Consider the following 22,881-nt stretch of genomic DNA (forward strand, 5'->3'; position numbering starts at 1 on the left):
TGTAGAAGGCCTTGAGTCCCAACCAGGAGTTTGTAGGTAATGAGAAGCCAATTAGAATATAAGTATATAAAGAGCATGTCTGCTGCATAAATTCCCCAGACTGATTATTACAATGTTAGGCACATAGAAGGGGCTAAACAACCATTTGCTTCGCTGGTCTCTTGAAGATACAGACTTGCTCCTGCTTTCCCTCCTGATTTTTATTGGTTATTGGTGGTTAAGATTTAACTAGTTGAGGACCTCCAAACACAGGCTTATGCAGCAGACATAATCAATGAGGTCCCCTCAGCTCTAAATCTTTGATCCTATCATCCTTTCTGCTGAAGGTCAAGGCTGCTTCTAAAGTAGAAATCTAATAATTAGGTTCTAATAATAAAGTAGGTCAGTTAATAGGGAAGGGAGAGGCCGTTAGAGAAAAAAATAAAGAAAGAGGGAATTAAATATCTTCTAATCCAATAGACCCTCTAGTAGTCCAATGAAGCCTGTGAACCCCTTCTCAGAAATGTTTTTAAATGTATAAAATCAAATACATAGGATTACAAATGAATGCTTTGTTCAAGCTCACCGAAGGGAGCATATAAATCTTCAGAATTAAAATTACTTTTCACTTACAAATCACAGTAGGAATAAAAGAACAAACAAAATCTTTGTGGAAAAAGGGGAAGTTAACTAACTTCTAATTTTCTCTATGAAACAGCAAATATCTTTGTATTTATTAGATCAGACATTGGCTGTTATGTTCTGCATCAGAAGTTCTTAAACTGAGATTGAAATAAGTTTCAAGGGGTCTGTGAATGGAGATGAAAAAAAACCCCCAACAACTCTACATTTTATTTTAAATTATAATTATAAATGAGCCCCTGCTCTAAATGAAGCCAGAACTACAGATATCTCCAAACTTAAAAATCCTAGCCCAATATTTTATGGGTCACACAAACAAATGGCTGCCCTAGGTGAGATATCCTGTAAATTTTTTTGGAAAAAAAAAAAAAAGGATGAAAGAGGAAGGCAGCTCATGAGAGGGAAATAGTGTCCAACCTTAGATTAGGACCTAAATTAAAGTCACCTGGGTCCACCAAAGATTTTTTTTTTTTTACAGTCCTGTTTCATATTGTGTCATTCGACCAGTTCCTCAGACTTAATGTTTCAGACCCACCCTAGCCCAAACTAATACCTAATTAAAAAAGATTGTCTAGAGAGTTAATGTAAGGTTCCCTATTGATCTTTGAAAACACTCAGACCTCTTTCTGAGCCTTAGGGATTAGCCTCTGCTTTTCCTTTCAAGACTGATCAATCATTATCAATATAAATCTGTTTTGAAACTTTTACTCTTCTTCTCAACAATTCCTTTTTGACCATTTCTAAAAGAGGCTCCACCTAAACCTTCAATCCCCACCCCCAGCATTCTTATTCTCTAGATGCTGAGGGGAAAGGGGAAACAAGAGGAAGGATTGTGTTACTATGGTAACAGAAGGCCCTATCATTCACCCCATGGCTTTTCTGGCTGACAAACCTGCTGGAGTTTAAAAAAGAATTCTTATTGGTTCCCATGAAACCATCTCAAGCTGTGATCTGATACCTCTCAGGAACCTCTAAAAACTTTGAAGGAACTGGCCAAGTTAGAAACAGATAGCTCCGCTCCAGTTCCCAAAGCCCTGTTTACAGAGGCACAAGGGTACAATTGTAAAAGTGGTAGTGGATTTGGGGGTGGGGTCCTGGGTTCCAATCTTGGGTTCACCTCTCTGGATCTCAAGTTCCTCATTTGTAAAATGTGATGGTTGGACGGCATGATGTTCCAAGTGTTTTCAAGTTCTAAATCTATAGTAAAATAAAGGCAGTGATATATGTTATGTTGATATAATTATTGTAAAAAAAAAAAGATGGCTATCACATATCCTCTTCCAATGGCAACTTGTGTGTTTTAATAATGTTGAGATATTAAGGATTAAGAGCATCAATATGAGAGATAGTGAAGGGGATCCTGTAGTGGAAAACCTGACTTATTGTTGTTATTCTTGCTATTGTTGCATTTTTTTTGTTAAGTGGATCTGTATAAGGAGAACTATTCAACTTCCCAAGATCTTCAGTCTCTGTAGCTGTAGATTCCCTTTCTGCTGCCACCTAAATTAGTGATAATATCTCCATAGCGCCAGAAGGGACATTAGAGACCATTTAGTCCACCACCAACCCACTTTACAATTTAGGAAATTGAATCCTCAGAGATATTATATATTTTATCCAAGTCTTCCCCCTCCAAATACAGTACTCTCTCAATTATATTCCATTGTTTCTTGTTACCCCTAGTCCTTTCCTTCTGTAAACCAAGCTATACTGGCAGATAGGACTACCCCTCCTCCCTCCAGGATCTCAAAAAATATGTCCATAGTTGCTGTTGTTCAGTCATGTCTTGGTGATCACATTTGGAGTTTCCTTGGCAAAGATACGATAGTAATTTGCCATTTCCCCAGCTCATTTTACAAACAAGGAAACTGAGGAAAATGGTAATAAATGTCATTGATTTGGATTCATGGTTCTTTTCAGCAAAAGCGACAATTTTTCTGGCTCTTTCTGAAGGGCCTAATATAAGCTTTGCCACTAGTACATCTTGTCTGTGTATCTGAGGGGTCGGGCAATTATCTATTGAAAGTCCTGAATTCTGTATTTGTCTCAATTTTCACCTGCTATGAGAATTTAGGCCATTCAGATACCCTCTCTGTTTTTCTAAATGGAAACCAAGGTTTGCATTATTTGCTTTCTACAACCTATATATCATCATATATGTACATATATACATATGAATATGGAATATTATATATAGTATAACTAAAGCTTACATTTATATGACAGTTTGCTATTTACAAACCTGCCTCATTGAGTTACTGTGATACAGTTACAGTAACTCAATGAGGCAGGTTATACAAATTTCACAAAGGAGCAGCTTAAAAAGGCTTAAAAAGTGGTAAATAACTTTCCCAAAGTCTCATAGTTGGCCAAGAGACAGAGAAAGATTTTGTACTTAGATCTCCTTATTCCAAATCCAGTGATAAACTCCCTCAGCAATATTATTTTTTTCCACATTGACAATTGAATGACACTTGTTGGTTGCCATGTTGTAGATGGGATTCTTTAGGGAGCATTGATTAGACTGGATGGACTCTGAGAATTTCCAGCCTTGAAACTCTGTGATTCTAGAGTCTAGTTCATATTTCTAGAAGAGAAAACAGTGCTATATAAGGTAAAGAGAACACTGGAGCTGCAGTGAATTCCAAATCTGCTACTTATACCATGTGGCCATGTCTCATTTCTCTCAAGAATCTCCTAATGAGGGAGTTGAACTAGATGATTACTAAGACCCTGTCTAGCTCTAAAATTTGTCACCCTGCTAGAATTTACATACATAGTTTTAAGACAAATTTGGGAATGAGTAATAAAAAATTAAAAACAACTGAACAGAACACAAATCTTCTCAATTAGGACATTTTATATCTGAGCCATTTTAAATTAAGTCCTTCTTTAATGGCCATGTGCCAACTCCTTTCACAATATTGATTCTTCGAAACTTTTTTAGTAAGGCAATTGGGGTTAAATTTCTTGCCAAGAGTCATACAGCTAGCAGGTATTAAGTGTCTAAAGCTAGATTTTTAGCTTTAAAAAAAAAACAAAACTAATCACTTATCGTCAATAGCCAGTTTGTCTTGGTTGATGATAACTAAAGAGACCAAGATTGAACAATCAAGCCATTCAGTTTTGCTTTGTCACATAACACCAGCTTATATCTCTAACTCCAGCCAACTATCCTACGAAGGTATGCTCTGGACCACAAGGGAGATAAGGCAAAAGAATATGGCCGAATTAGTAAAAAGTTATGGAGAAACAAGGGTTTTTACTGCTGGGTTGTTGCTGCCATTTTTGTACATATAGATTAGTATCTGTACCTGTAAAATTCCATATGTTATTACTGCAAAGTAATAGCCAGTCATAGGAGGGCCATACAGGATTAAGTTCAAATAATGCAACAAAGTCCTTTCACAATGACTAAAGTTGAATAAAGTTTTTTTCCACTGGACAGAAATTAGACTAGATCCATAATTGAATAGAAAGGGATCTGAACTAGATTCAGAATTGAGTTACAAGATGAAGGCCGTGAGGTTCACTCAGTTCCCACTACTACTTGTTCTGATCCCCTCAATCCCCTCACCATTCTGACCTTTTTAGAAGGGCTTTCATGGCCCTCCTATGATTGGCTATTACTTTGCAGTGTCATTTGATACAGTGCTGAGGCTTTCTTTTTGGAATTAAGCCTTGGGATATAAGTGCCAGGTTGCTGCACTTCACGTCAGCATAACCAGCTGTTGGGCTGGGAGCTTGCTTATTGATTCATAAGTGAGGTTCCCAGCAGATGAAAGCACATCCTTCTCTGCTGTCCTTAATGTAATTGCACTTTGGCCAGTATCCCCCTAACCCACAGCAGTCTAGGCTAAAAGGACAACCAAGAACACTTTCCCCAGGAACCCTTATGTAGGGGTAAGAAAGACCAGATCAGGGATGGCCTGCATCTGTTCCTTAAGGGCTTCGTTATGCTTGATGTAAAAAGTAATAAATTACTTGATTATTAAATTACTTGATATAAAAAGTAATAAAATTTCTTTTGAAGCTTTAAGATTACATAGGAAAAAATGTGATATGGTAGAAAAAAATTATATGGTTATCAGAAAGCCTGATATTTTAGTCCTGGTCTACCACTAGCTTGCTGAATGATCTTAGTCAAGTCCATTTGTTTTTCTAGGTCTGTTTCCATATCTGTAAAATGAGGAGGTTAAACTCATTTTTATTTCAAAAATCCCTACAAGCCTAAAATCCTATGATGCTAAATAGTGCTAACTTTGTCTCAACTTAGTTAGACCAAAATACCAAGAACATATTCCACCTGTTGGCCTCCTCTTGATGTCTAATTTTTCACTGGATCTAAATGGAAAGAAAATACTAAGCTGTGCCCCTCGGCTTTTGGTCCTTCTCTGTGTCTTGGTTTCTCTCCCTTTACAATAGAAGGAATCATTCATTCCACCATCCTTGCTCATAGGTAGCTATCTAGTGTTCTTGGAGGTACACTAAAGTATAGGGATTTTAGGGATGGGCAGATTCCCTTCCAAGTGAATATCCCAATGCTACTTCAACTCAGGAGCTTGTGGGAAATTTGCAGAAACTTCAAGGTCTCTCCTGATTATTTTTTATATTATTAATCTTAAAAATGCTCATAGTCATAATATCAGCTTGTAATGTTATCTCCTGATAGTTGCATAGCAACCGCCTGAAGGTCAAGATCTCAACAGAAGAGGATAACAACTTTACCAGATGCCAGAGAAAAAAAGGAGCGGCAGACAGGAGGTGGTGGGAGTCAGTACTGTGTGTTCCATCCTCAGCCACATAAGTGGCTAAATTCTCTTGTCAAGAGGACAAGAAAACTGTTGTCTAAGCCTCAAAACCCTGAGAAAATACGTATTGGCTGAGCTATGAAGAGAGATGGAACGGAACACATAGTTGACCATGCATTGCTTTAAGGGTATAAAATGGTTATAAAGAGTCTGGTTTAGAAACTCACTTGTGTCTGCTGTTGTTCAATTATTTTTCAATCATATCCTTTTCAATCGTTGTGACTCCATGTGGGGTTTACTTGGTAAAGATACTAGAGTAACTTGCCATCTCCTTTTCCAGTTATAGATGAGGAAACTGAGGAAACAGGATTAAGTGACATGCCCAGGGTCACACTGTGTCTGAAGCTGGATTTGAACTCAGAAAAATGAGTTCTCGGGTCTTAGGTGCAGCACTCCATACACTGTGCCACCCAGCTATTCCATCTCTATCTTGTTTTTGTCCCATCATAGCAAATGGGACACTAGTTGGCTATAGTAAGTGACCATGTTTCTAATACCGGTGCAAATAGCAGATGACTGCAAGCTTCTTAGCCAACTCTCATTCTGCATATCTTTTAAGAATATCATGTGAAGCAAGTGAAGTGAGCCTGAAAAGGAATTTTATTGATGCTGTGATTGAGAAATCCAACAGTTTTTAATACATAAGAAGCTATGTGATGTGATGAAAAGAACCCTGGGTCAGAAATCTAAAACCAGAAAACCCTAGATCTCTCCAAAGGCCACTTTAAAATGTGACCCAGTCTTTTCAGTGTGGACTTGAACCAGGAATGGATTGAGGATCTCAGTCCTATGTCATTTTTGATTCTGATGGTATTCTATTCCACAATAGATTCAAGGATATGCTTCAGTCTAGAAAGATACTTTGAGCTTATCCTAATTTCTGAATTAGTCCCAGAATAAACTCAGTTTATTAGGCTTAAAAAAAGGAGAAATATCCAACAGGACAGAGTAGAAATAATGGTGGATTTGAAACCAAAAGAGCTCAGTTCTGGTCCTTACCTTGGAGGAGTCATTTTATCTTTCTGGTTTTCTTATCCCTACATCTCCAGCTCTACAGTCCTGAGATTCTTTTGTAACTTTTGTGGGATGACTGTGCTGTGCTATGTTGACAACCTTCATCCCTCTCTACTTGATATTGACTTATTTTCTTATTAATTTTCAAAATAGGTTCTAAGGCAAAGAGTTTTAAAAATATTTCTTCATAAATTAAAATTTAAAATATTTCTTCATAAATTAAAATTAAAAATATTTCTTCATAAATTAACAGAAATTTCTCACTAATTAACTCTGAAGGTTGACCATAGTTAATAAAAACCAAAGATAACCTCTTTTCCCATAAACCTTCATTCTTCTTTCAGTATCAAATTCTAGTTGTATAGCATTAAACAGACATCAACACTATTAACAGTGTAACAAATAATTCAGAGACTTATTTAACTATTTCAACAACGTATCAGCTGTGAGAAAATGTCACCCCTTTCTAACTGTAAGCTACACAATCTGACTCCTAACAAACACTAGTACTTGACTGTCAGAATTATTTTTTCTTTCAAATGTCTTCTCTGCAGAATGAATTAAACTTGGAGTTGTCTCAAAATGTTTCTTCACATTCTTTCTAGTTGACAAGCTAACTTGGTCTCATATAGTTTAAAAAAAAAACAGTTCTCTGCTCACACCAGCCATGGCATTTTAACTCTTTTCAGACAATACTTAGATGGACATTCTTTAAGTGTCAAGATTCTACATCCTTTCTCTTTTTGAAGAGCTATTAAAACTGGGGTAACACTGTGAAAAGAACCAAAATTAGAAGAAAGGAAGAAAGAAATGGGGCTATTTCAAATGACAGGCACAATAACCCCAGCTCCCAGAATGGGTGAGGGCATTTTGGTGAATTTTGAGAAATATAGATGTTCAAAGTTGATATGTTGAATTGGTTTTTTTAATTGCTTGCCTTCTCAATGGGAGGGAGTGGTAAAATGGAGATTTAAAAATTCAAATTTTTAAAAAGTCAATGTTAAAAATTTTTTTCATGTAATTGGGAAAATATTTAATGAAATAATATATTTTTAAAATAATTGTTATAGACAAGAGCAATATTTTCAGGAAGAAGCTACACCCAGAGAAGGAACACTGGGAAATGAGTGTAAACTGTTTGCATTTTTGTTTTTCTTCCCAGGTTATTTTTACCTTCCGAATCCAATTCTTCCTTTACAGCAAGAAATTCGGTTCTGTACACATATATTGTATCTAGGATATACTATAACATATTTAATATGTATGGGAATGCCTGCCATCTAGGGGGTGGAGGGAAGGAGGGAAAATTCAGAACAGAAGGCGCACATAATGTTGTAAAAAATTACCCATGCATATGTAATGTCAAAAAATGTTAAAATTATAAAATTAATTAAAAAAAACTCAGGGTATTTCCTTCCCAGTGGTTGTTGAGGGTTCTTACCCTATCTGTAGCTTTTCTCTAAAAGGGAAATATTAAATTTCTCATTATATCATAGTAAAAGAGGAACTGTTCAGGAAGAGAGGAATCTTAATACTTGTCCAATTCCAGGATATCAGCATAAACTTTCCTGCTTTGTCACTATTCTCACAAAGAAAATGAGATTTATATTGAAAGGTGTCAGAAGGTAGAGGAACTAGGAACTGCAAAATGGCTAAACAGCTCACTGATTCAAGCCGGGGGCCCAGGGTAGGGGGAAGAACACACTTGGCTGAGTCACCATAGAAAAAGTTAGATCTCCAAAGATGATGGAGCTAAGATTGAGGAAATGAGACATGAGCACTGAACCAGACAGCACAGCATTGCCCAATGGACAAATGCTTCAGTCTTTAAAACTTATTTACAAATCCAATATTCTCACTTATGGCTCTAAGACTGTAGCATGCACAGCAGCCATTCCCTGCAAAACTGACTTGGCAGATGAGATGAGCCAGGCTGAGGGTAACTGAGAGGGCTCCAGCCTCAGTGGGTTAGGGGTGACTGCCCCAAGCCTGTGAAGACTTCTGGGGTAGGGGCGGCTAGGTGGCGCAGTGGGTAGAGCACTAGCCTTGAATTCAGGAGGACCCGAGTACAAATCTGTCTTAGACACTTAACACTTCCTAGCTGGGCAAGTCACTTAACCCTAGGGGGGGGGGAGAGACTTCTTGGGTAGAATGGGCAGATGAGAACAATTTGTTCCCAAGGTCATGAAAGCAGCTGAAATAGATGCTGTGGAGCACTTGGAGCTTGGTCAGACATCCAGGATGCCCATCATCTCCATTGACCTTGACTTTTGTCCTTCCATTCAACTCCAATGATACTGAAAGAGAAAGTGACAACTTTGCACAGTTCTACCTCACTTAAAACCAATTCACAGAAAGTCAAGCCATCAGCCACGATAACCATTGTTCTCCTTTGAAAACAAAAAATGAACAAGAACAGCTTGAAGGATTTTTATCAGGGTGGGTTCTTCCCTTCTTGCATCAAATGATGAAGAGTGCAGTCCTTCCTTCCACACTATGTCCCTACCATAACCAAGAATATTCATCACCTGGTGGCCAAACCTTTGGGGATATGCCTTTCTGTATTTAGCTCAACTAGACTTCAGTCAGTGGTCCTCAAACTTTTTAAATAGGGGCCAGTTCACTGTCCTCAGACTGCAGGAGGGCCGGATATAGTCTGTCTCCGCCCCTCAGCCCATTTGCCATAACCCGGCAGGCCACATAAACGTCCTCAGTGGGCTGCATCTGACCCGAGGGCTGTAGTTTGAGAATCCCTGCCTCAGATGAAGGCAGAATTGTCTGTTGTGGAAGTTTGCATCTAAAGCCTTTTCAACTCAGTACATCTTGAAAGAGTTTGCACTTGGCTTTTGAGAATTCAAGGTCATTTCCAGCTAAGTCAGGAAGAGTTCAAATCCTAACTCAGGCAATTTACTTAACTTCAGTTTGCCTCAAATTTCCTCATCTGTAAAACAGAAATAGTAACAGCATCTTCCTCCCATAGTTGTGAGAATAAAAATGAAATAATAATTGTAAAGCACTTAGCATAGGGCCTAGTACATAGTAAGTGCTGGGTAAGTGTTAGTATTAGTATTATTTCAACTTTTTGGAAGGAGGGGAAAGGCAGCTAGATAATTCAGTGGATATAGTGCTGAGCTCGGAGTCAGGAAGATTTGGGTTCAAATCACTTAGTAGCTATGTGACCTTAAGCAAGTCATTTAACAGTGGATAGAGCACTAGGAGGTGCAGTGGATAAAGCACCAGCCTTGAATTCAGGAGGACCCGAGTTCAAATTTGAACTCAGACATTTAACACTTCCTAGCTGTGTGACCCTGGGCAAGTCACTTAACCCCAATTGCTGGAAGGAAGGAAGGAAGGAAGGAAGGAAGGAAGGAAGAAAACCCATGGGTAATATGGCCTGCAAATGATGAAGAGTCAGATATGACTGAGTTATTACTATTATTACTATTCACAGGATAAAGACCTTAATGGAAAAATAAAAATAGCTCAATTATATAAAGATTTTTTTGTTATATTTGTTCAGTCTGTCATGTCTGACTCTTTGACTCTTTATGACTCCATGGACCACACATAGCACACCAGGCCTTTCTCTCCTTCAATGTCTCCCAAAATTTTTCCAAATTCATGTTTATTGTTTCCATGATACTATATCCATCTTATCCTCTGCTTTCCCCCTTTCTTTTTGCCTTTAGTATTTCCCAAAATTAGGTAGGAATAAAATAAAGATTTAGGGTTTATTTAACACCTTCCTTGAGACAGTCTTGTGGGATAGCTAATATCAACATCAGAGAAAGTTAGACAACTTACTCAAACTCACAGAGTTAATAAATAAGGGAATCAGGGTTCAAAACTTGGTGTTTTTTTATTTTTTATTCCAAACCCAGTGTTCCATTGCACCATGACAGCTCATCCCATAGGGCCATTTCCTACATTTGAGAGGTTCCTTGAATCACCCGCCCCCTTCCTTTTCCTTTTGGTTATACAGATGCAGGAACTGGAGCAAAGACTCTTGGAAGCAGAGCACAGAGCAGAAAATGCAGAAACACAGGTAAGGGCTGGGAAGCAATGGAGGGCTTTGATCTCTGCCCTTCCCTGGTGCTGCTTGAGGAACTCACTCAGGTAGATGTGAAATAGTAAGAAATCTCCTTAGAGGCATAGGATAATCTCAGACCCTCAAAGGCTCATGGCTAAGAGTGACTAGCCCGGGAGAAAAGAAATATATGCTTGGAGAATACCTTCTGTGGGCAGGGTTTTGTGGGGCTGGTGGAAGAAAGGGAGAGCAGAGAGGATGTCTCCCCACAAACTATAGCCACTGGCACATCATTCCCCATAGTACCCCCGCCCACCCAAATGGCTAGTTAAAATAATGTATATTTCATTTGTAACCTCCTTCAAGGGGCATATCTGTTTAACCAGATTTCTTCAGCGCCTAGATAGATAGTAATTAATCAGTTGATTACCTTAAGCAGAAGCTACCCCTAGGTCCCCAGATGGGGAGCTCTGTACCTGTTAAGTTGAGATCCCATTCCACTCTACTTGTCCCTCCCTCATCTTGTCTCCCATGTTCTTTATCTCACCTTTTTTTAGGTGTGTACAATGGAGGAGAAGATCAAACTGGTCAATGTGAAGAGCATCGAGCCTGAAGGCAAATTTCACCACAAGTACCAGGAGCTGCTGGAGACCATTCGAAGCAAAGAGGAGATAATCAGCCAGCTGCAGGCACAGGTGGAGAAGCAGGTAAAAGGACTTGCAGAGGACCTTTAGTCTAGAATTGTGCACAAAATGTTGCCATGAGAGGAAGAAACCCAGCTGGTTTCCTAGGCAAGATTATCAGGGAGCCTTGATGAATGGAAGCAAGGTAAGTCACCAAAAGTTAACCTGGGTTCCATAAATTTGTGAGTTTTTTAAAAATGATAACTATATTTCAAAATGATTGACTTCCTTTGTAATCCTATGCATTTATTTATACAGCTTAAATCATTCTGAGAAGGATCCAGATTGCTTAAGTAGTCTCCCACACAAAAAGGTTAAGAACCTTTGAGGAGAGGTTCCCCCAGGGCCAAGCCTCTTAATAATGTGGCGGGAATCAAGGAGAGTCTAAGGTGATTGCCCAGGACTTTGAACCACACCTGTTTGTATCAGCATCATGGCACCCTACACCTGAGGACGTCAGCTAGAGTAATGGATCTGGACTCAGTGCTTGAATTTGAATTCTGCATTAGCTGTGTGATTCTGGGCAAGCCATCTAACCCTTCCTTCTCCTTGCTGAGGCAACCTTCTATTATACAAATGACCCCCTTCCATCCCATCTTCTCCTGAAGATTGTCCCTCTATCTCCTTTACTCCCTCACTAATCTTCCATCTCTCCCCATAATTCCTTCCTTGCTGATTATAAACATGCCCATGTCTCCTCCTCTCTCAAAAGCCCTCATTGGATCCATCTAAGAAGGCTGTCTGCACTCACTGCCTCCACTTCCTTTCTCTCATTTTCTTAACTCTACTTTCTGGTTTCTGACTTCATTGTTCCATTGAAACTGCTCTCTGAAGTTACCAGTGATCTTAAGTTCCAAATCTTTAGAGATTTTTCTTCATCCTCTTCTTTCTTGACTCTCTGGAGTCAAGACATTTAATGAATTCTCTTTTCAAAGCTTTCTTCTCTATTGCTTCCATGACACTGTTCTTTCCTAGTTCTCCTTCTACCTAACAATTTCTTTTTTTTATTAAAGCTTTTTATTTTTCAAAACATATGCATGGATAATTCTGCAACACTAGCCCTTGCAAAACATAGTGTCTTAGTTTTTCCCCCTCTTCTCCCACTCCCCTTCCCTAGATAGCAAGTAGTCCAATACATGTTAAACATGGTAGAAATATATGTTAAATCCAATGTGTGCATACATATTTATACAATTATCTTGCTGTACAAGAAAAATAAAATCAGAAAATGATGAAAAAAAATGTAAGCAAATAACAATAAAAGAGTGAGAATGCTATGTTGTGAACCACACTCAATTCCCAGTCCTCTCTCTGGGTATAGATGGCTCTTCTGATCACAAAACCATTGGAACTGATCTGAATCATCTCATTAACAATTCATTTTTTAGTCTCTTTTGCTGGACCTTCATCCGGGTGTGGCCCAAGACTTTTTTCTCTCTAAAGTATTTCACTTGGTGAAAACATCAGCTCCCATGGAGTCAACTATCATTGCTATGAAGATGCTTCTCATAGATTCCTTTGTTTACCCTTAACTTCTCTCCTGTCTTGTATCTCTGACCACCTATTGGACATCTCAAGCCAAATGTCTTGTATACACCCTAACCTCAACAATTCCAATGAACTCATTATCTTTCTCTCCATATCTTCCCTTCTTCCTAACTTTCCCATTACTGTTGAGAGTCCCACCATCCTCCCAGGCGTCCCAGACTCATTGCCTTCCATTCCTGACTTTGCCTCACCTCTCATAACCAGTCAATCGCCAATTCTAATTGATTTTTCCTTCATGGTATCTTTCTTTGTTATGGTATATTATTTTTCTAAATAAATGCAAAAATAGTTTTCAACATTCACCTTCACAAAACCTTATATTCCATGTTTTTCTCCCTCTCCTTTCCCTTTCTTCCTCTCCAAGATAGCAAGCAATCCAACATAGGTTAAATATGTGCAATTCTTCTAAATATATTTCTATATTCATCATGCTGAGCAAAAGAAAAAAAAAAGTCAGATCAAAAGGGGAAAAACACAAGGAAAAAAACAAGCAAACAACAAACTGTGAAAATACTATGCTTTGAAACTACATTCAATCTTCATAATTCTCTCTCTAGATGTGGATAACACTTTCTATAGCAAGTCTTTGGGAATTGAAAGTTATCTTTCATATATATCCCCTTATTTCCTCTGACACTGTCGCCATCCTGGTGCAGGGTCTCATGACCTCACACATGCTCTGTGTGACTGACTCTGGTTCATCCTGCACCCAGTTACCAAAGTGATCTTTCCAAAGAGTAGGTCTAGGGCAGGTAAGTGTCACTGTGGACAGAACATTGGCCTTAGACTCAAGAGGATCTTATTTCATATCTGGTCTCAAACACAAATTATGTGTCCCTGGATACATTAGTTAATCCTAAAAGAAAAAAAAACCAGATCTGACCTTATCAGCCTTCTACACAGTAAACTCCAGTGATTCCCAGTTACCAAAGGATCAAATTTAAAATCTTTTGTTTGAGGATAACCCAGGATCTAGCAGCGTCCACATTAAAAGAACGAAGGGCCTGGAACATGATATTCCAAAAGGCTAAGGAACTTGGTATGCAGCCAAGAATAACTTACCCAGCAAAAATGAGCATTGTTTTCCAGGGAAGAAGATGGACATTTAACAAAATAAATGAATTCCATCTATTTTTGATGAAAAAACCAGACCTACATAAAATGTTTGATTTTCAAATACAGAACTCAAGAGATTTCTAAAAAGGTAAAAAGAAATCTTGAGAACTATACTTCTGTTATAAAAATATGTAAAGAACATATGTACAATTTGTCTTAGAAACTAAAGGTGGAAAGGAAATTATATCATAAAAAAGTGTAAAGTGGTGATACTAAATCTCATGAAGAGGCAAAGGTAACCTATTATATCTGAGAGAAAGAAAGGAGGGAGAGGAACATAGTGTGTATCAATAGACATATTCAATTTATGGTGAAACTTCTTCCACTTCATTGAAAAGTGAGAGGGAAGGAGTAAGCTAAGGGGAAGGGAACACAGAAATTGTGAGGAAAAGGGGTAAAATAAGGGAAGTAACTTTAAGGTGGGGAGGGATACTAAAAAGGGAGGGCTGTGAAAAGCAAGTGGTGTTCACCAGTTTAATACTGGGTAAAGGGGTAAGAGGGAAGGAAAGGAGAAAAGCATAAGCAGGGGTTAATAGGATGGCAAGCAATATAGAATTAGTCATTCTAACCATAAATGTAAATGGGGTAAACTCCCTCATAAAGAGGAAGCAGTTAGCAGATTGGATCATAAGTCAGAATCCTACTATATGTTGTTTACAGGAAACACACCTGAAACAGGAAGATATATTCAAACTAAAAGTAAAAGGGTGGAGCAGAATCTACTCTGCTTCAGGTAAAGCCAAAAAAGCAGGGGTAGCCATCCTCATCTCAGATCAAGCAAAAACAAAAATTGATCTAATTAAAAGAGATAAGGAAGGGCATTATATCCTGCTAAAGGTCAGCATCAATAATGAAGCAGTATCAATATTAAACATATACGCACCAAGTGGTGCAGCATCTAAATTCTTAAAAGAGAAATTAAGAGAGCTGCAAGAAGAAATAGACAGCAAAACTATAATAGTGGGAGATCTCAACCTTGCACTCTCAGAATTAGATAAATCAAACCACAAAATAAATAAGAAAGAAGTCAAAGAGGTAAATAGAATACTAGAAAAGTTTGATATGATAGATCTTTGGCGAAAGCTAAATGGAGACAGAAAGGAGTATACTTTCTTCTCAGCAGTTCATGGAACGTATACAAAAATTGACCATATACTAGGACATAAAAACCTCAAAATTAAATGCAGTAAGGCAGAAATAGTAAATGCATCCTTTTCAGACCACAATGCAATTAAAATTACATTTAATAAAAAGCCAGGTGAAAATAGACCAAAAAATAATTGGAAACTAAAATCCTTTGTTTGGCTTTTACAGGTCTTCATAATCTTTAAAGTCCCTTCTTCCCTTTCCAGTTTTCTTATACTTTAACCCTGTTCAGTACAGGTAATCCTGGTGGTCTTGCTGTTTCTTGCAAAAGACCTTCCACCTCCAGACTCCAGGGATTTTCACTGGCTGGTTCTCATTTCTAGAATAATTTTCATCCTCATCTCTGCCTCCTGATTTTTCTGACTTCCTTCAAATTTCAGATCAAATGCTACCTGCCTCAAATCCTACCTAATGCCTTTCCCAGTCCCACTTAAAGCTAGTGTCTTCCTTGATAATATATCTAATTTATCACATATCATTTATACATAGTTGTTTGCATGTTGTTGCCTTGTAAACTTTAAGGTCCTCAATGGCAAGCATTGTTTTTGCCTTTGTGTCTTTGTATCTCTCAGAACTGAGCACAGAGAATGGCACATGTACTTAATAAATGCTTGTTGATTTGATTTGACTTGAGGAACGTTTAGGTATGTGACTCCTAAGAAAATTTTTGAAGATAAAAATGAAGGTGAAACAATTATATCTTATACTTTACTGAAAAAAATTAATGTCTTTCTCTATGACCTCCCTTTTCTACTTATCTCCTGAGTTCCAGTCTACAATCACCAATTACCTTCTTAAGGTACATAGTAGATTCCTATATACATCTCAAATTCAACATGTCCATAATGGAGCCCATTATCTCTTTCTCCAAACTTTAATCCTCTTCTGAACATCCCTATTTCTGTTCTGAAAATCTCTCCTTCCTTGATTTTCATGATGCCAGTCTGGTTCTTCTCATCTCTCTCTGATGCATATTTTTTTCATCTTTATCTTATTCTTTTTAAATGTAAGCATTCAGCAAAGAACTGCCTTTTCTATTATTTCTATACAGAACAATTTCATTTACTCCCATAGCTCAGCAATTACTTTTAATATATTAAAGGCTGTTAAACCTGAATCTCTCCGGATTTTCATTTCCAATTTCCAGCTGACCACCTCCACCTGGATATCTCATCCCATCTCGAGCTCAATGTGTTCAAAGCCACATTGCTCATTTCTATCCCCACCCTAGCCAAAATACAAAAATAAAAAATTCCTCTCTTCCTGTATTCTCTAGTTTTATTAATGATACACCATTTTTTCAGTCATCCAAGCTGAAAATCTGAGATGAATTCTTTTCACCTGGAATTCCAGTTTCCTTAGAAGCAGCTAAGTGATGAAATAGGCAGAGCTCTGGCCTGGAATCATGAATGAATTCAAATCACTAGCAGTGTGATCCTGAGTTTCCTCATTATAAAATAGGGATAATAACCTACCTTGTTGTTTCAAATAAGATAATACTTGTAAAGCCTTTAGCACAGTGTGCCTTTGCATATAGTAGATGTTTAGTCAATGCTTCTTCCCTCCCTCATCCTTTAACCACACAGGCCTTTAACATTCAAATAAGAATCAAACCCAAAGATTATATCTCTTCATTGCCTCTAGAATCCACACTTTCCTTCCAAACCCCTGTACCTTTACCCCATTTTCAACCACTGTTACCTGATACATGGCTTACTGCTATAGCCTTGTGACCAATTCCCTCTTTCTCTCTTTTTAACTTATAATCCATTCTCTACTCTAGTGACCCAGTGCTCCTGATAATTGCTAGAATGACCTTTCCCATATCCACATGACAAAATTCTATCCCATCTTCAAAGGCCCAACTCGAATACCTCTTCTTCCATGAAGCATTCTGTGATCTCCCCAGTGGGAAATGATGCTCCCCTTCTCTGAAATTCTACAGCACTTTTATTATAATTTTCTTGGGATAGTTATTGTGTACAGCTGTTCATGTATTTATCTCTCTTAAATAATTCTGGCTCACACTTTCATAGCATTTTAGTGTTTCCTTCATAAGAAAGTCTTTGAGATGGCTGGTAGAAGTACCATCACCCTCATTTTATAGAGAAGGGAACAGAGACCCTAGATAAATTAATTCTTATTATTATTATTATTTAGTGACTTACTCAAATTCACACACATAGTACCAGAGCCAGAACTCAAATCCAGGTTTTCTCAACTCAACTTTTCTACCATACTATTCTCTCCTACAATGTTAATTGATTGAATAGAAAAAGTTACATGTTCCTGGGGGAGGGGGAAGGGAGAGAGGAGTGAATAAAATGACCTTTTTCATCCGAAATTCCAGTTTCCTTTTTTTTTTTTTTTTTCAGATATCTGAACTTAATTTCTAATTGATCTTCCATAGTTAATGATTCCTAAAAGGTTAATTTTAAATTTCTCCCTTACCTTTCTGATTATGTAACTTAATAAACTATATGATGATACTTAAATTCAAAGGGAATTACAATCTAAATAGAATCTTGTGAATCCTACTATTAAAGTTTAGTGTTCTCCAGTACAAATCATCATGATTCAAGAGGAGAAATTCTGAAATAGGATGCAAGAAACCTAAGGTCTAATTGGGACTGTGCCAGGTACTGATTGTATGACATGGGGCAAGTTGCATCATTTCTCTAATTCTCTTCAAATTTTGTTGTATATTTTCTTTTTATCTCTTCTGTACTTTATTTTTAATAGTATTTTATCTTTTCCCGATTACATATAAAGATAATTTTCAACATTCATTTTTATAAGATTTAGAATTTCAATTTTTTTTCCCTTTCTCCCACTCACCATTCCTAAGACTGCAAGCAATCTGATATAGGTTATACATGTGCAATCATGTAAATATATTTCCACATTAATCATGTTGTGAAAGAAAAACAGAACAAAAGGAAAAAGCCACAAAAAAAACACAACAAAGAAAAAGGTAAAATAGTGTGCTTTGATCTGCATTCGAACTTCATGGTTCTTTCTCTGGATGTGGATAGTATTTTTCCATCATGAGTCTTTTTGAATTGTCTTGGATCATTGTGTTGTTGAGAAGAATCCATCACAGTTGAGCATCACAGAATCTTGCTGTTACTGTGTACAAAGTTCTCTTGTTCCTGCTCACTTCATTCAATATCACTTCATGGAAGTCTTTCCAGGTTTTTCTGAAATCCCTCTTCTGTTCATCATTTCTTACGGCACAACAGTATTCCATTACATTCACATTCTCCAACTTGTTCAGCTATTCCCCAATTGATGGGCATTCCCTCAATTTCCAATTCTTTGCCACCATGAAAATGGCTGCTGTAAATATTTTTGTACCTGTAGATTTTTTTTCCTTTTTTGTATACGAATACAGATCTACTAGTGGTATTACTGGATCAAAGGATATACACAGTTTGATAGCCCTTTGGGCATAGTTCCAAATTGCTCTCCAGAACAGTTGAATCACTTCATAATTCCACCACCAACTTTCTACATCTTCACCGACATTTATCATTTTCTTTTTCTATCAGCCAATCTGATAGGTGTGAGATAGTACCTCAGAGTTGTTTAATTTGCATTTCTCTAATCAATAGTGATTTAGAACATTTTCTCATATCACTATAGAAAGCTTTAATTTTTTCATCTGAAAATTGCCTATTGATCACTTATTCATTGAGGGATGACTTGTATTCTTAGAAATTTGACTCAGCCCTCCAAAGATTTGAGAAATGTGCCTCTTCATTTTTAAAATGAAAGTGTTTGACTAAATGATCCAATTTTCCAACATCAAGTCCAATTTTCAAAATTCATGATCTTATGAACCTTTTAGTTCCACAAAAATCCCTCTAACACCCAATTAAAATATTTTTACTGATTTTAAAAATCCATGTGTATGGGATAGAGAGGAAAGGGAACAAGGACCTATGAAGTACCTGCTGTGTGCCAGACATACTCAACTCTTTATAAGTATTATTTCATTTGGTCCTCACAAAAACCTAGGTAGATAGATGCTATTATTATGCTATTTTATAGTTGAGGAAATCAGAGGATATAGAGATTAAAACTTGCCTGGGATCACGCAGCTAGTGAATGCTGAAACCAAGATCTTCCAACTCTATGTCCAATATTGCTGTGCTACTCAGCTGCTTAGTACTTATATAAGACAAATAAGTATTTTAGAGCAGTTACAATCTCCCATGGATTAATTTTTTCCAAAAGGTTGTCTGAGAACATCTTCCTTGATTTCTCCTTTCAAGTGTCCAACATGTCCCATTCCTTAATGCTAAAAGTTCTATTAAACTGATAACCAGTTCTGATCAATGGTGATTTCTGTTTCAGAAGCAGCTAAGAGTTCAAGATGCAAAGACTGTTCAAGAGAAAGCCGCAAAGATCAAGGAATGGGTGACCATGAAGTTAGGAGAGGTACAATTATCATCTGGTCCTGGGAAATTCAAAGAGGAAACAGGGAGAGGCTCTGGGGTGGTTAACCATTCACTCAATTCTAATTGTGGAATGCTCTCTTTTTCATTTTCTATGAAGTAATTTTTCCCAGATCTCTAAATTGTAGTCTTATGTTCTCTTTAAATAATGTTATTTGGGGGCGGGGGGAAGGAAGGCAAGAAAGAGAGTGTCTAGGGACAAATCTCTGACTATTGGTAAAACTTGGCCACTTTTTAATAGAAAGAATACTGAATTTTGAGAAATTGGAATTTAAATCTGGCTTCAGGTTCTTCCTTCAGTACTTTCTAACTAGGGGATCTTGGGTAAATCACCTAAATTCTCTAAGCCATAGTCACTTCATATGAAAAAATAGGAATAATAATACCTAAATAATATTAATATAATGTTAAATTAATGTTTATTATAATATGAAATTAATGATAGTGTCTATTAATATTAACAATTGATCATATTTATTATCATATAATAACATTGTTATTATGTAGTCTATAATAAAATAGTATTATCTACTAAATAGGGTTGTCTTGAGAAGTGTATTTTGTAAACTTCAAAGTTTTATACTCCAATAAATCTGTGATCTTATCAATGTGGGTAATCCCTACAAAATGCAGGTCACAGCCCCACCAAACCCACCCGTCATGTGCTTGCTACTGCCATCTGTGTCCTACTATATGGCCTTATAGAAATAATAATTATTAATATTAGATCTGAGTTGTGAGCTCTCTGAGAGCAGAGTCCTACTTTTGGATTTCTTTGAGTTCCTAATGCTTAGCATAGTACCTGGCACATAGTTGGTGCTTAAATATACCTATGACTATTGACTGGTCTCTGTGATTTCACTGGCTAAAAGAACTCAACCATATGGAGATTCTGACTACCAGTGTTGGTGAACAGCTGCTCTGAAGCTTGGTTTTACAGAATCTGAGGGGTAAGGAAATGAGAGAGAAAGTGATTTAGCCAAAATCTCATGCCTAATTTGTGTCAGAGACTAGATTCTCAGAATTCTCTGATTCTTGGATATCATTTATTTTTAAGGTTATTATAAGGATAAAATAAGATGATGTTAATAAAATATTTTATAAACTGTTAAAGTGTTATTATCAATATTCTCAGGATTTCAATTAAAGTATTGAGTGCTTAAGAACTAGAAAAAGGTTCAGCACAGTTCAATCAGTGTAATTAATATGTTCTTATCAGAATTTTTCTAATAATTAATGTAGGGTAAGGCAAGAACGCTAAATTAGAGGTTAGGAAACCTGAGTTCTATTCTCAAATGGGCCACTAATTAACTAGTTGTAAGGCTTTCAGCAAGTCATTTCACCTGGGTTTCAGATTCCTTATCCAATAACAAAAATAATAATAATAAAAATAAAGCAATTAACATAGTGTTTTAAGTTCTGTAAAGCACAATGTATAGAAATCTATTAATTCATTTGATCCTGTGAGGATCCAGATCTCTTTTCTTGCCTTCAGAATGGGGACTGAACTCTTATACTTGCCCTGTAGAGTCCAAGTAGCTCCCCATGGGTCACCATGGAGAAACCTAGAAATGAGGAGGATATTGATGGTGTAAAAGGCAATGGCATCTTGGAGTTTCTCAGGAAACTGCTCCCAGAGAAGAGCTTCTGCAAACAACTGTTGTTTGTGTATAAATGAGGAATCTGAGACAGAGAGTGACTTGCAAAGTGAAGGAGTCATTTGAATTGGTCTCTCTCAGGTCATTTCTAGCATTAATAGTCCTATCAGTGACCATTTCATAAAACTTTACTAAAGCAGGAAATTTGACTCCCCCAAACTTGGCGGGCTGGAATGGCAAAAGAATCTAAATTGAGATGTTTTAAACAAGATCAAAAGAGAAAATAATAAAAATAAAAAAGAGAAAATAATAAAAAGATAGTCCTGGGAAGAGAGCAAAGGCCAAATAGTAGTTTTCATTTTTAGTTTAATCTACAGCTGAAACCAAAGTTTATGTATAAATGTTTTTCTTTTTGCACAGCTCGAGATGGAGAATCAGCACCTGAAAAGCTACAATCAGCGCCTAGTAGAGCAAGTGAGGGCACTTCAAGAAGCCTTGGGAGGTAGGCAGCAGTGTCTCCTCTGGGGACAGCTTTCTGGGAAACTCCAAGATGCCATTGTCATGGATACCTGTCTGTTTCCTCCCTATCTCCAGATCTCTCCATGGTGCTACCCGGGGAGTTACTGTGGTCCTTCCAGGGAAAGTCGAAGCATAATTCTGTGGTTTCAGAGATAGGTATCCATCAGGAAGGCCAGAGAGGAATTATGGAAGGCAGCATAACTTCCCAGGCTCAGACAGCAGCTGTTTCCTTACCTTCTTCAGTAACCCAGCAGGACAAAGACCTCATTCCTAAAGTAAGCAACACATTGAAAGGTTCTGGGAGAATCATTTGTGGAGAAATCCCAGAGACCAAGACTCCCCAACTTTCTCCCAGAGATACTGTGGGGTTACAGAAATCAGCTTACTTGGATGAAATCCTAGGTGGTTTCCAGAGAGGGATGCCCATTAAGCTGAGGTTCCCAGCCAAGGAAGGAGTCCTTGGTAGCAGCATGACCCTGCCAAAGGTTCGTGCTTTCCGGAACCCCCGGGACAGCATCCAACTTGCCAAGCGGCGCTATAGCCAGCCCCAGATGAGAACTGAATGCTTCAACCACATGGTGAGCATTGAAATTAGTACTCTCCAGACCTCCCAAATCCATACCCTTCCCATGAAAGAAACAGACATTGACCAGAAGAAAAGGAAAGAATCTGAGAAGATGGACACAGAAGAGCCCTCTTCTGATAAGAAAGAAGTCAAAGCCAGCGGGTCAACCTCTAAATTAGAAGATGAGCTGGAGAAATCTAGTACCAGGGAGATGGAGATGGGGAACAAGCCTCCTACACCCCCTCTACACCAGTTCCCATCCTGGGTAAGAATTTTCAGTTCATTTCTCTGTGGAGAGTGAATAACCCTAATAATAGGAGCTAGTATTTTTGGTATTTGAAGGTTTACAAAATGGCTTACATGTTTTCTTTATCAACAACTCCACGAGGCAGGTGTTATTCTTTTTTTATATAATTTTTTTTTCAACTACATATAGAGATAATTTTCAACATTCATTTTTGTAAGATTTTGTGTTCCAAATTTTTCTCCCTCTCTCCTTCCCTTACATCCCCTCTCCCCAAGACTGCAAGAAATCTGATATAGGTTAAATATGTACAATTCTTTTAATAGTATTTCCAAACTTGTCATCTTGTGTAAGAAAAATGAGATCAAAAGAGAAAAAACTATGAGAAAGAAAAAAAACCAAGCAAACAAACACAATATGAAAAAAAATGGTGAAAATACTATTCTGTGATCCATATTAAGTCTCCATAGTTCTCTCTCTGGATGCAGAAGGCATTTTCCATCCCAAATCTATTGGAATTTGCCAGACT

At 37.5% G+C, this 22,881-nt stretch overlaps 1 protein-coding gene across 4 annotated transcripts in view; it reads left to right on the top strand.

Annotated features, from left to right (window-relative positions):
* The window catches only part of PLEKHH1 (pleckstrin homology, MyTH4 and FERM domain containing H1), a 68,599-nt gene that overhangs the window by 11,570 nt on the left and 34,148 nt on the right, over window positions 1-22,881 (top strand). For all 4 annotated transcript variants that reach the window (XR_012486520.1, XM_074290446.1, XM_074290447.1 and 1 more), the window contains exons 3-7: window positions 10,429-10,491; window positions 11,031-11,180; window positions 19,326-19,409; window positions 21,445-21,526; window positions 21,619-22,373. Coding sequence is in view for 3 of the 4 variants with exons in the window: in XM_074290446.1 (XP_074146547.1) it covers window positions 10,429-10,491; window positions 11,031-11,180; window positions 19,326-19,409; window positions 21,445-21,526; window positions 21,619-22,373 (1,134 nt within the window). In the remaining variant the exon portion in view is untranslated. The remainder of the gene's footprint in view (window positions 1-10,428; window positions 10,492-11,030; window positions 11,181-19,325; window positions 19,410-21,444; window positions 21,527-21,618; window positions 22,374-22,881) is intronic.

Source organism: Sminthopsis crassicaudata, chromosome 2 (genome assembly GCF_048593235.1).
Source record: "Sminthopsis crassicaudata isolate SCR6 chromosome 2, ASM4859323v1, whole genome shotgun sequence".
Lineage (NCBI taxonomy): Eukaryota > Metazoa > Chordata > Mammalia > Dasyuromorphia > Dasyuridae > Sminthopsis > Sminthopsis crassicaudata.